We start from the raw sequence: 12,383 nt of genomic DNA on the forward strand, positions 1-12,383 counted from the left end.
GGTTAATCTAAAAATAATCCCCCGAATTTAACATCCTCCAGACAGCACTGACATGGGAAACTGGAAGCCCACAGGTAAGGGCTGCTGCGCCTCAGGGCTGGTACACATCTCCTCTCCTTGCAAGGCTCTTCCTCACAGGCCAGTCCTTGGGGCACTTCTTGCTGATGCCTTCAGCTAACTTTCTTCTGCACTGCCCCCTTGTCCCCTCTGCCTTGCTGGCCCCACAGTGTAACTGCTCAGGGTTGAGCCACCCAGCACTGCACAAACTCAGCCCCACTCAGCTCTGCAAAGTTTGGGTGCTGTGAGCACCCAAAACGAGGTCAAACCATCATCTTCCAGCTCCTCCCTTCCCATGTAGAAGGGACACAGCTTGGACTGTGTGAAGCAGTAAAATGCTCTAAATACAGTCCTGATGTGACTTTGGGTAATGGCTGGTTCATCTTTGCAAGGGCTAAAGGAGATGTTTGGCAGTGAACTCACTGGAGTTTTGCTCCTCTCCTGGTGCCTCCTCTTTACACATCTCTCTGTCACCATCATCCCAATATCCAAACTTCTCTACAGACACCTTGCGCTGACTTTTGTAGTTTACCTGTGCTCTCTGCCTTCTCCAGTCCCACACAGATCTGCTGAAATCAGGCATGTGAGTCGTGCTGGCAGAGTCCCTGCTCTCATCCCAGGCCCTGCTTCACTTCTTTCCTGTTCAGACTTTTCTCTTGAAGGTGGAGCCCCTGGATCCTGTTGGGAATTAAAAGGTCCTGGAGACTGGAGGTTATGAACAGGATGAGCACAATAAATTTGTCTCTTTTAGGTAGAGGTTGGTGGGAAAAAGGAACCTGGAGGTGTTTTAAGAAGAAACCAAAGAACCAAGCACACGGATCATGTTTAGGTAGTGGGTTGTCTTACAAAGCAGAACCCTTTGCATCCTACCAGATCTGAGGCCTCTCGCACTCCCAAGCAAATGGTCTTTGTAAGGAAGAGAGTGTTTAGCTGTCGAACACTGAGCTGAGCCACAGGCATGGGCTTTACTTTTCCTGTTCTAACAGACTGGGCTGGGCAAAAGAGCTGCCTGGGGGAGCTAAGCTAGGGGAGATCCCCCACCGTCAGTGTGACCAGGGTACGAAGTTAACATGTCAGTCATGAGCGGGATCCCCTTGGGCATCCTGGCCTGGCTCTGGGGCTGTCACTCTGCTCTGGGCTCAGATGCCACCTGGGTCCAGCCCTACAGTGAGTACCAGCTACAGTGGGGGCTGAATGAAGTGACCACCCAGGCTGGTGTGGCTGCGATGGCACAGCATGGGGCCAGCTCCTGTCACAGCAAAACCACCTTTTTAGAAATGTCTGCTGTTGCAATGCCCATAGGTTAGCAAGGGACAGACAAAGATGCAGGTGCCTCCCTCTTCCCAACTGAATCTAGCACAGCCTTTCTTAGGGCACCACTGGGCTTTCATTCCACCTTCCATCCCTTTGCAGATCTCCTGCCACCCCTCCAGAAAGGACCGTTATTTGGACCCAGATCAACCGTCCCACAGCTGCAGCAAACCAGTTGGCCTGAGCTGTAACTGGTTGAGTGCTCCTGATTCAGAAAATCTGGCTAATAACTGTGGTGATCTAGCAGGCCCTGCAGACCTGGCCTTCCAAGTAAAAGCCAGGCCAAGAGTGCACGCTTCTAGGTTAAGGCAAAGACAGATATTTTCCATGTACAAAGCACTTGTTAAAAACCAGCTGGGATCATTTTGCTGCACCTTAATGCATTTGTGCTGACCTTCTCTAGATTTGAAATAAGTTTGTAAAACCAAATGACTCCGCAAGAGCTGGTAAAAGGGCCAGCCGAGAGCTCAGGGCTGGGGTACAACAACACCCACTTGCAAGATGCAAATCAGGAAGAATCAACAGTGCCCGGGAACGGGGCCGTGCAGAGGAGACAGGTCACCCTGCCGGGTTCTGCTGCCTCAAAGGGGGCGCACCCTCTGAGAGGTAGGTAGGGGCAAAGGCTGTTTAGAAGACGGCTAATTACGTGTTATGAGGGGTAGGAAATACGGTCGCAAAGGCAGTACTTAATGAACGGGAGCTTCACTAATTAAGGACAGTTAACGGTAACTAACGATGACAATAAAGCAAGCAGAGCAATGGCGCTCAGCGCGTTAATGCAGCGAGAAGGGACCTGCCAGGGGGCAGAGCGACGGCAGCGGGTCCCCGGCCGGGACCCCAGACCCCCGGCGCATCCCCCTCGGGAGGGGGGATGATGATGATCTCATCCCCGGCCAATCAGCGCCGCCCCAGTAGCCCCGCGGCCCCGCCCCGCCCGCCGCATCTGGCGGCGCCGGAGGACGCGGCCGGTAACGCTGGCCCGGGTGCGCGCCCGCGGGGCCCGGCGAGGGGCGGGGCGGGGCGGGGGGCGGTGCCGGTCACCGGCCGGCGAGAGGGCCGGGCCGTGAGGTGCGCTCACCCGCGCGGCCCCGCTCCCCGGCTCCCGGCGGCGCAGGGCGGCGGCGCGGGGCCATGAGCCGGCCGGAGGCTGAGCCCTGCTCCCGGGCGCTGGCGCAGGCCCGCGTCTACCTGGGGCAGCTGCGGAGCCGCGTCTCCCCGGCGGGCCCGGAGGGCGGCGGGCGGCGGGACTACCTGGTGGAGGCGGCGCGGCAGCTGCGGCTGGCACTGGAGCGGGACGTCAGCGAGGACTACGAGGAGGCCTTCAACCACTACCAGAACGGCGTGGACGTGCTGCTCCGCGGCGTGCAGGGTGCGTGGGGCCTGCCCGCGGGCCGGGGGACCGGGGCGTCCCTGCGGGAAGCGCGGTTGGGGCGACCAGGGCATCCCTCTAGGGAGAACAGCGGGGGGACCCGGGCATCCCTACTGGGAGAAGGGTGAGGGGACCAGAGCATCCCTCTGGGGAGTGTTGTGATAGAACTGGTGCATCCCCCTGGGGACTGTGGCCAGGGGACAGGGGAATCTCTCCAGGGAGTGTGGGTGGATGGACCGAGGCAACCCTCTGGGGAGAGCATCGAGGGGACCAGCGCATCCCTCCAGGCACTGCAGCCAGGGGGCCAGTGCATCCCTGCTGGGAGAAGGTTGAGGGGACCAGGGCCTCCGTCTGGGGAGAGCAGTGAGAGGGCTGGGGCATCCCTCCGGGGAACGTGGCAGGCCCCTCATGGCCGCCCTCTGTGCCGACCACAGTTGACCCCAACAAGGAGCGTCGCGAGGCCGTGAAGCGGAAGATCACGCAGTACCTGAGGCGTGCGGAGGAGATCTTCAACTGCCACCTCCAGAGGGCTGCGGGGGGTGGCAACCCCACCGCCACGGTGAGGGACTGGCGTTGGGCGGCACGGGTGGGATGGCAACAGATCTGTGGCACTGGGAAACCGGGGGACACACACACGTGAAGCAGCCCTGGTGAGCCCCCTCAGCTGCCTCTGCCAGGTGCCACGGTAAGGTGGTGGAGGGAAAATGGCAGACACATCAGCTGCAGAGTGTCCTGGCACGATGGTGCCTGCAAGGGGGCTGGCAGCCCCTCACCCTGCCTGGATTGCAGAGCTGAAGTGGGCCCAGCTTGCCTGAGGTGCTCCCCAGGACCCCCCGAAGTGCATATGTTTAGCTTGCTGTCACCATAGTGAAAATGGCCATTTTTTGTGGGACTGAAGCCACTGGGGGGAACCACCTTGTCAGATATTAAAAGAGTCATCTTCACTGTCATTGTTCCCATCTGGATGGAAGCCAGAGGCGATGGTTGCATGCTGCGTTGTGGGAAGGAGGTGTTTAATGAAGGAAGAGAGGAGTGAGGCAGGGCAGGGTTGGGGCCTGGTGAGAAGAATGGGGAGAGACAGGCAACTACGTTCCATACACATCCCCTTAGTGTTGAAGGAGTCCAGGTCCAGGTACAAATTTTGGAGTGATTTTACCTCTGCTGCAGGTGTACGCTTTCCCTGAAAACTTCAGAAATCCAGGTTCTGGCAAAAAAATGGTCTTACTGATGTTAGGAATCAACCATGGCCATTGGAGCATTGTCTCTGGATGTTGACTGTCCTGGCAATATTGCTGCCACCTCTGGAAAATGTGGAGACTTCTCCCATCTGCTTTGATGGACGGTAGCATCTCTAGGTTCCTCATCTTGTTCTCTTACCACCTTGCAGGGTTACAGCAGCCTGCGCTTCCGGCCCATCAGGACGCTGAGCTCGGCAGTGGAGAACCTGAGACGCTGTAAGGTTGTGGGAGTTATCGATAAGGTAATGACTCAGCCTGGGACTTGGGAGCTGAGGCTGGGGCTGGACCAAAGGGAGTGTAAGCTGGAGGGTCCTGGCAGCTGGGTTGGGGGTGCACGCCCACCAAGGATGGGAGAGTATCTATCCATCGGTACCATTCTCACCAAGGAAAATTCACAGGCGACGATTCAAGACCCTTTAGGAGTTAGTTGTGAAATCTGTTAATGTTGCCATTACTTTTGTTTACGAGAGCTCCCAAGATATTTATGAGGATGCTGGTGCCTCCAGTTCTTTCCCATGCATGGATTTGTTCTTGATGCCGCAATGGTGGGCTCCTATAGATAATTTAGACATCAGCAGAAGACAAGTTATCTGGATGAATAAAGTAATTAGTAGTTCATGATCTTGGAGCGAAGATGCCAGGCTTTCTGTCTCCATAAATGCAGTGGCATGCTGCTCTGCCATTCACAGATCTCAGTTTGTCAGGACTAGTGCACTCCTGCTGTCCTGCCTAGGCCCAGGTGGGCAGGCTAGTGCACCCCACAGAGCCCAGGAGGAGCCGTGTGAAGCCTTTCTTTGTGAGGGAAGCAGAAATGGTGTGGGAGTCACCCACCCAGTTTAATTAACTTTCTATTCCCTGGCTGCATGGCTGTCAACCTGCTTTTTACGTTCCAAGAGTAGGGCTTTGAGCACCACCAAATTCCTCTAGCTGTGTGGGAGTTTGTTTCAGTTCCAGAGCTGAGTCCCCTGGGTCATTCCTGTGGGCTGTGTGCTGGGGTGGGAGCAGTCACCATTTCTGACCTGTACTTTATATACATATACTGCTCCCAGGTGCAGATCATCCAGGATCCGGCCACTGGTGGGACCTTTATACTGAAGGTGGGTGCTCTCGGTTTCATCTGCCTGCTTCTCCCTGTCATGCCAGAGCCTCCTTATCCAAGCAGATGGCTGGGGCAGGTGAGAGGACCAAAAAATAGTAGATCACAGAGGTGTTAGAGGAACTTCGTTGTTCATAAAGCTTCTTTTGGCTGCCTCAGCCACTTGTGATCGGAAGTGATTCTCCTTGGCCATGTGTGCCTCTGCCTTGTAATGCTGCCAGCTGAGCCTTAGGCCTGTGTTAATCTGGGTCAGCCCCGACACAAGTGGTGCATGAGGTGTGGTCAGTACAAGTCCTAGGGCATTTTCCAGTGCCTCGCAACTAAAAATAAAGGACTTTAATAATTGGACAAGAAGGCTCTGGCAGGACAAGGAGGAGCGTCAGGAAGCATCCCCAGGTGGGAGAGGAGAGAGGGCTGGGATGGTGGGTTCCCACCTGAGGAAGTTGGGGCAACTGCAGGAGAAGCCACTGCTCTGGACCATCGGTGTCCTCTGGGTCCCGCAGTGTGGGTGCGGAGCTTTGGGTGGGGAGCGCTCTGTCTTGTCACAGCTGGGTGCTGGGGGCTGACAGGTGACGCAGGGGGCAGCCGTGGGACTTAGCAGATGGCTCACTGCCTTTCTGGCTGGCCTGCTGCCCTGCCAGGCTGCAGGGAGTCCAAGCCTCCACTGTGTTACCATCTACCTGTACCTCCTCAGAGCCTCCCCAAATCCCATGTTGAGACCCGTGAGCGACAGACCATCATCCCTCATGGGGTGCCCTTCATGGTCAAGCTGCTGTGCTACTATGTGAGTGAGGACTCCATCTTCCTCCACCTGGAGCACGTGCAGGGTGAGTAGGGAAAGCACTGCCTCCTAGCTGTGGAGCATCCTGCTCCTCTCCCCGGCCTCCCATTCTTTAAAGCCTCAAATATGTTTCTTTTGCTGGATTGGGAGTGGTTTTTATTGTAACAGCACAAGCTGTCTTCATAGAAGGGTGATGGGTGCCAGGGCTTGGAGACTTTGTGGAAGGAGCTGTTCAGCTGTATTGGGGGTTCTGGAGGTTTGGTAAGAGCTGACTGGGGAAGTAACCTAGAAATGGGCCTGTGGAGACCTACAAGGAGAAAGAGGTTTTGTGTGGAGGGGTATTATATGGAAACTAACCTTAGGGACCACTGAGTCCTGTAGGAGGGAATGGTCATGCCTTGCGGGAAAGAGGCTGGTGTAGTCCAGTGTCTTGAAAAGAAAAAAGTGCTTCATTTTACTGACATTGTTTGTCAGGGGCTGCAGCCACAGGAATGCCTTGTCCCTGCTCCTGTGTTGTGGCTGGCTGCCTGGGAAATCCCAGTAAAGTGATGGAGAAGTTGAACCAAGTGAGGTAGTTCCCCTGAGTGCTGTAGAACAAAACAATCTTTTGATAAAACATTTTTTGGTTACAAAAGAAGAGGCCATGTTGAGATCAGACCAAAGAGAGGGGACAGAGAATCGGGGCATAAAGGGCAGGGAGCACATTGGGGTTCGGGTACAAGGAGGCAGGCTTGGGGCTTGTTCCACATCCTGCTGAAGGAGTGTCACAAGGTAGAGGCTTGTCCCAAGGAGGCTCTTTGCTCTCTACGGGTTGCGTGGATGTGTGGGGAGCAGCAGGTGGAGTCCAGTGGTGACAAGTGAAGGCTGATGTGTGTTGGAGAACAGACTCAGCTCCTGATGTGTCCCTGTAGGATGAATGTGCAGAAGGCAGACAACAGCTGAATGTGGTGAGGCTGGGAAGCCCTGGCAGAGTGCTGTGGGCTCCAGGGCACACTGCTCTGGCTCACTGCTGACTCATAGGCTGTGCCATGCTGTGGGAGCTCTCTAGTGTCACTGTCATGCAGGGAGGAAAGGCTTTCAGGGGAAAGTGGGGACGGTGGTGGCATCAGGGGCATGCGTGAAGATGTGGCTGACATGGGACATGGAAGTGGCGGGGCTAAGATCAAGGGATAGAATCATAGAATAATTTTGGTTGGAAGAGACCCTCAAGATCATTGAGTCCAACGGTGCAGAAGGGGCTGCTAAAAGAGGGAGAAATGAGCCTTTGGTGTGCCAGACCCCAGGGCAGGTGTGGCATTGACTACAATGTGCTTGTGGGGCTGGGGAGCATTATTCTGCACAGACTCGGGCTTTGCTGGGCAGATGGATACTTGGTCACATCCCCAGCATGCAGGCCTTGGTCTGTGCTGAAATGGGCTGTGTCTGTAGCAAGGAACTGGGGATGCTTTCTGCCCCATCACTTGTCCTTCTCTCCACTTTTCAGGGGAGACACTGTGGTCTCACCTCCGCTCCAAGTACTGCGTCCAGCAGGGCTCTGCCGATTCAACCACCACCCAAGCCCAAGACTGTGGCATAGAGGATGATATGGGAATCTCCCAGGGCAGCAGCCAGCTCTCCATCTTCTCTGCTCGGACAGGCTCTGTGACCCACCAAGTATTGGGAAACACTGGTACTTTGCCCCCTTTGGAGCAGTCTCCTAACCCCACGGACCCTGGCTTGGAGAACCACTGCTGGCTTCGCCTGGCTCCTGCGGTTGGCACAAGGGCTACACCCGGAGGGCAGGATCTGAGCATCATGACCCAGGCTAAGTCTGGTGTCGTGGACCATGTTCCAGCAGCACCAGCCAAAGGCCCTGGCCACCTTACCAACCAGGACCTGGTCATCTACCCCTGGGACGCTCTAACCAGTGGCATGGGCTACGTATCGGAGAGAGCAGCCTCCCACCCAGACCCTGGGCCATGTGCCGGTGAAAGGCTTCCCCAGACACCCGGCCCTGTAACAAAGACTGTGAGAAGGAGCCAGCCAGGGGCAGGGGAGCTGCCATCTCAGCAAGTGTCTGAGGTCCCCCGGGCTCGGCCTCTCCTGACCTCCTCAGGTCAGAGGCAGCTTCATGCGGGAGTTGCCCCGTCCAGCTCTGGCAAGCCCCATGGTCCTGACCCAGCGGTGCGGGAGCAGCCGTGCTCAGGACAGTGCCCGTCTCTGGCTGCCCATGGGCATGGCTGGAGAGCGTGGGCTGTGAAGGAGGAGCAGGTGCAGCTGTGGGCAGCAGAAATCCTCTTGGCCTTAGAGGGACTTCACCAGCAGGGTGTATTATGCCGGGACCTCAATCCCAGGAACCTGCTCCTCGATGCAGCTGGTAGGTAGTGCCCCAGGTTGCTACGCAGAGGAGAAAGAGGTTGGCCTCTTGACTGGGAGACTGCTGTTTGCCCCATTTCCAGGGACAAGGACTTTCTTGAGTTTACTTTGGGGAAGGGTGCGAGTCGGGTGGCGGAGGGGGTTGGATGTTTCTGAACCTGGAAATGTGGTTTCAGTTGGGATTTCCAAGTGGTTATTACAGGAGATGGCTCTGCAGTGGGAGAGCCAGGGGCTGCAGCCACAGGAATGCCGTGTCCCTGCTCCCATGTTATGGCTGGCTGCCTGGGAAATCCCAGCACGGGAAAGCTGAGACCAGCTCTACTGTGCCTGAGGTTAGTGGGATTGCAGCTTTCCCCTGCTTCTAGTTACTGCTCACTGGTGTATTCTGGAGCCTGCCCATCCCTTGAAGCCATAGGTACCACTGTCAGTGCAAGCTGAGCACGTGTCCCTGCTCAGCTGGCAAGAGCTGGGGCAAGCTGGAGAGGTACGAATTGCTTAGGAAAAGAGAAATGCAGAGAGCTTTGCAAGGGGAAAACTAACTTCCTGTCTGGGGTGCTGCTTCTTTCCTCACTACAGCCTGCCCTGAGGTCCACGAGCTTGGAGCCCACCAGCTGCACAGGCCTGCTGGGCATCTGGGGCAAGCACTGGGAGGCTGGGGATGCGCGCTGCCGGGGGATACACAGTGCCTCTGTGTTCAGGGCATGGCAGAGACCCAGTGCCCTGGCTGTTCCCAGTTGTGGGGATATGGCAATATGGCTTTGCTTTGTGCTCTGCTCAAAGTCCCTAGCTTTGTCCTCACCTCCCTGCTTTTGGCTCTGTGCTGCTCTGCAGGTCACATCCGTCTCACCTTCTTTGGCCAGTGGACAGAGGTGGAGCCCCAGTGCTGCAGCCAGGCACGGGAGGAGCTGTACAGTGCCCCAGGTAAGGGACGCGTCCCCCCTGCCTTCCCCCACCCTTGGCCCAGTGCTGCCAGACAGAGCAGAGGGGGCTTCCGCAGACGGCGAGATGTGCCTGGCAGGGCACAGCCGTTGCTGCTCCCTGCCTCCAGCTCTGACCCCTCTCTTGCTCTTCTGCAGAAGTGGGGGGGATTGCGGAACCCACCGAAGCAGCCGACTGGTGGAGCTTTGGCTCTCTCTTGTATGAGTTGCTGACAGGAGTGGTAAGAGCTAGGGCAGCTCTGCAAGGAGGCGGGGAGGAGGAGATGGTAGCACAAGAGCTCTTTGCCTTGCATGGCTGCAAGGGTGCCTTGCCCTCCACTCACCAGCACCGTCTGCCTCCTGCAGCCACTGTCCCAAAACCACCCTTCAGGGATTCACCCTCACACCCAGCTGCATCTGCCAGAGGGTCTCAGCCTGGCTGCAACGTCGCTGCTCACCAAGGTGAGGGGTTTGGGGGGATGAGGCTAGAAGGTCCAGTCTGGGTAGCTTGTCCAGTGTCCCCATCTCCCCATTCCCTTTCTCTGCAGCTCCTACAATACAACCCGAAGCGGCGTTTGGGCTCTGGAGGAGGTGGCATAGCAAAACTGAAGTCCCACTCCTTCTTCAGCAACATGCCATGGAACAAGATGGTGGGCTAGGCTGGCTGTCCTTCCCCAGGGAGCTGGGCCAGAGCCGCTGTCCCTGTCATTTGTGCCCGCAGGTGGCACTGGCAGCTCTGCCTGCGGGAGGAGATTTGCCTGCAGGGACTGCCCTGGGGTGGGGTACGCATGAGGTTTTACAGCCTTACATGTTTGTCTATCCCTGCTTGTGTGTGTTGGTGTCTCTAAGAGAGGCAGCTGCAGTCTGGGCCAGGCTGTCTTCTCTCCATTTGGTCCTCCCTGGTGGGAAAGGGAGCCCAGGTGCCCACGCCTGGGGTGAGGCCATGCTCCCCTCTGGCTATCCCTTGCTCAGCTTAGCACCGTGTCCTGGGACTCCCTCCCTGTGGTTTTTACCTCTGCTGCTATGACTGTGACCCCACACTCTGTTATTTTTTGTGGCTTCCAAGTGCATCCCCCCTGGGCCTGGCTGGCTGGTTCCTGAGACCCAGGGTCTGTGCCCCTCCCTGGCTGCATGTGGGTGTGGGTAATGCCGGCTGTGGGGTGAGAGGGGAGGGAGCCCTCTGCTCTTCTCCCCCTGGCTCTCTGAAGAGAATAAACACTCATTATCAATTACAGAACTGTCCTTTTGTCTGAGCTGGACCTGGGAGGCCTGGGCAGATCTCTCTCAAACCTGCCTGGGAGCCCTGGATTGGCATCACCCAGGAGCTGTCAGCATGTTGCAGCCAAAACCCAGAAAATGGCACTGAGGGCCTCATGGCCCCATGATCCCCACAGCTGCAGCTCAGAGTCAGTTCCTGTGTTTTCTTCCAGCCTTGACTTTTGGTGTTGTTACCGATTCTGGCTCCAGCCTCCTGTGCCTGGACGCTCCTTGCTGCTGGCATTGCAGCAGCCCTGCTGCCCTTGTTACTGTGCTTTGAGCACGGTCCTTCCTGGTAGAACAGCAAGGCTTTAAATGGGAGAACTTGGAGAAACAGCACTGCTGGAAGGAGAATCAGAGCAAATACAAACCAGGCTCGAAGAAAAATAAATGTGAACAAAAGGCACCTGCCAACAGCCCAAGGCAGAAGCCGCTGTGCTCTTTTGTGCACATCCAAGGCATAGGCTGAAGGATGAGCTGACAAGGGCAGCGGTGAGGTTTTGCCCCTCCTCTCCCAGTGCTCTCTCCATTGCTCACGAATCCCCAATAGTAAGGAATCACTGGCACCAGTTAAACTTTCCTGTGGGTATCTGGCTCCAGCTCCTGCTTGCCACCAGAAGCAACACCCTGCTCCTTGCCAACTCAGCCTGGCCCTGGGGTGGCAGCAGGAGAACTTGTCCACGAGAGGGAAGCAGAGCCCAGGAGAAACTCACCTCCCACTTCAGCAAAGGCAGGGGACACCTTCGTCTGTGCAGAAAGAAGAGAACTGACCAGGGAGCTCAGTACTAATGCCACGGCAGGAACAGCCACGCATGGGGCTTCTCCTCTCTTGGGCAGCCTGACCAAGCCCTCCTGCAGCAGCCTTCCACCCTTGGCCACCGGCTCCTGTGCTTCAGGGAGGTTCAGCAGGACCGACCCTGTGGCCAAAGCCAGAGCACGGCCTCGTGCAACACAGTGCCGTGGGTGTCATCCAGGAGCGGCAAAAAAATGAAGCTTCAAGCATGGCAGCTGCACAACCCTCCTACAACAGATCAAATAAAGCAGTTTTCTAGGCTGCAACATTTTAAGAGCTTGACTGTACATTCACTTTCTGGGTAATTCAACAGCCTCATTTATTGCATCTCCAGACAGAACACAGGCATTGCCCTTCCCCAGGCTCATGTATAAAGTCAAGGTGGCCCCTTTGTATCCTAAATCAGCACTGAGGGCAGCACATCTTAATCAGAACTTTCAATTTATTTGTGCAAGAGCAGTGAGACTCTTTGCCTTTCCTTCACAGCACAGGGAAGGGAATTTTTTCCTCCTAACCTTCTACCTCCACCAGAGACACAGGAAAGCTGACTCCACACACCAGTTTGTTCATAGCTGCCAGGAAGCCATAGGAACCAGTACTAGGAACTGTTCTCCCTTTCGTCTTTACACCAGCTGTGAGTGCAATAATTTTCTGTTAAAAGGGGTTGAGCTGGGAAGGGCAAACCATTCTCTGAAGTTGATGTCAGAGCTGGAAAAACCCTGCCCTGATCCAGGAATGATTTCATATTGTTCCAACAGGGACAGGTCCTTGGGGAAACACTCAGCACCTCAGACAGCTTTTGCTTTAGTTCTTTATCTCAACTCCTTTCTCCCTCTGCAACCCTGAACAGCCTTTTCCCCCCACCTTTTGTCACATACAAGTCTCCCCTGCTGTAGCAGGAAAAAAAAAAACAACCTGGCTCCGCACCTGTAGCTTAAGAGCCAGGTCTCCCTCTTGGCCATCATGCCATTTAGCAAACACCAGGCTTTCCTTGCCATCTGTAAGAGTTCTGTTCCTAAACCAATAAAAGGATGATTTCCAGTCCTGAAAACCTCATCTTCGCTGGGAAGAGCCAATTCTGTGCCAAAGAGAGTGTGAGGACACTACAGTTCACAACCAGAGAAGCCCCAATTGCACCAGTGGTAGGCCCAGCTCCCATTTCCTCTTTTCTCTCCCCACCAGATAACAGGCTTCTTGCACTACACTAGG

At 56.0% G+C, this 12,383-nt stretch overlaps 1 protein-coding gene across 2 annotated transcripts; it reads left to right on the forward strand.

Moving 5' to 3' along the window:
- Positions 1-2,384: 2,384 nt before the first annotated feature.
- On the forward strand, positions 2,385-11,461 carry RPS6KL1 (ribosomal protein S6 kinase like 1). Of its 2 annotated transcripts, XR_010472879.1 has the most exons (11): positions 2,385-2,737; positions 3,172-3,296; positions 4,125-4,217; positions 5,025-5,072; positions 5,766-5,898; positions 7,336-8,208; positions 8,410-8,539; positions 9,039-9,128; positions 9,284-9,366; positions 9,491-9,586; positions 9,673-9,803. XR_010472879.1 is itself a non-coding variant. In XM_065063913.1 (10 exons), exons 1-10 carry the CDS (start codon positions 2,500-2,502, stop codon positions 9,781-9,783), a joined length of 1,890 nt encoding a protein of 629 aa, XP_064919985.1. In that variant the 5' UTR covers positions 2,385-2,499; the 3' UTR covers positions 9,784-11,461. The 2 variants fall into 2 exon arrangements, 1 of the variants encoding a protein (XP_064919985.1); XM_065063913.1 differs by lacking the exon at positions 8,410-8,539 and having other exon boundaries at positions 9,673-11,461.
- The last annotated feature ends 922 nt before the right edge of the window (positions 11,462-12,383 follow it).

Source organism: Columba livia, chromosome 5, assembly GCF_036013475.1.
Source record: "Columba livia isolate bColLiv1 breed racing homer chromosome 5, bColLiv1.pat.W.v2, whole genome shotgun sequence".
In the NCBI taxonomy this organism is placed as follows: domain Eukaryota; kingdom Metazoa; phylum Chordata; class Aves; order Columbiformes; family Columbidae; genus Columba; species Columba livia.

What these genes read in the sequence shown, in the direction of transcription:
- RPS6KL1 (XM_065063913.1), top strand. Translation starts at nt 2,500, where the DNA reads ATGAGCCGGCCGGAGGCTGAGCCCTGCTCCCGGGCGCTGGCGCAGGCC. An exon ending in GTGGCAACCCCACCGCCACG is followed by an intron (nt 3,297 to 4,124) that starts GTGAGGGACTGG and finishes ACCACCTTGCAG; the next exon opens with GGTTACAGCAGCCTGCGCTT. An exon ending in CCACCTGGAGCACGTGCAGG is followed by an intron (nt 5,899 to 7,335) that starts GTGAGTAGGGAA and finishes TCCACTTTTCAG; the next exon opens with GGGAGACACTGTGGTCTCAC.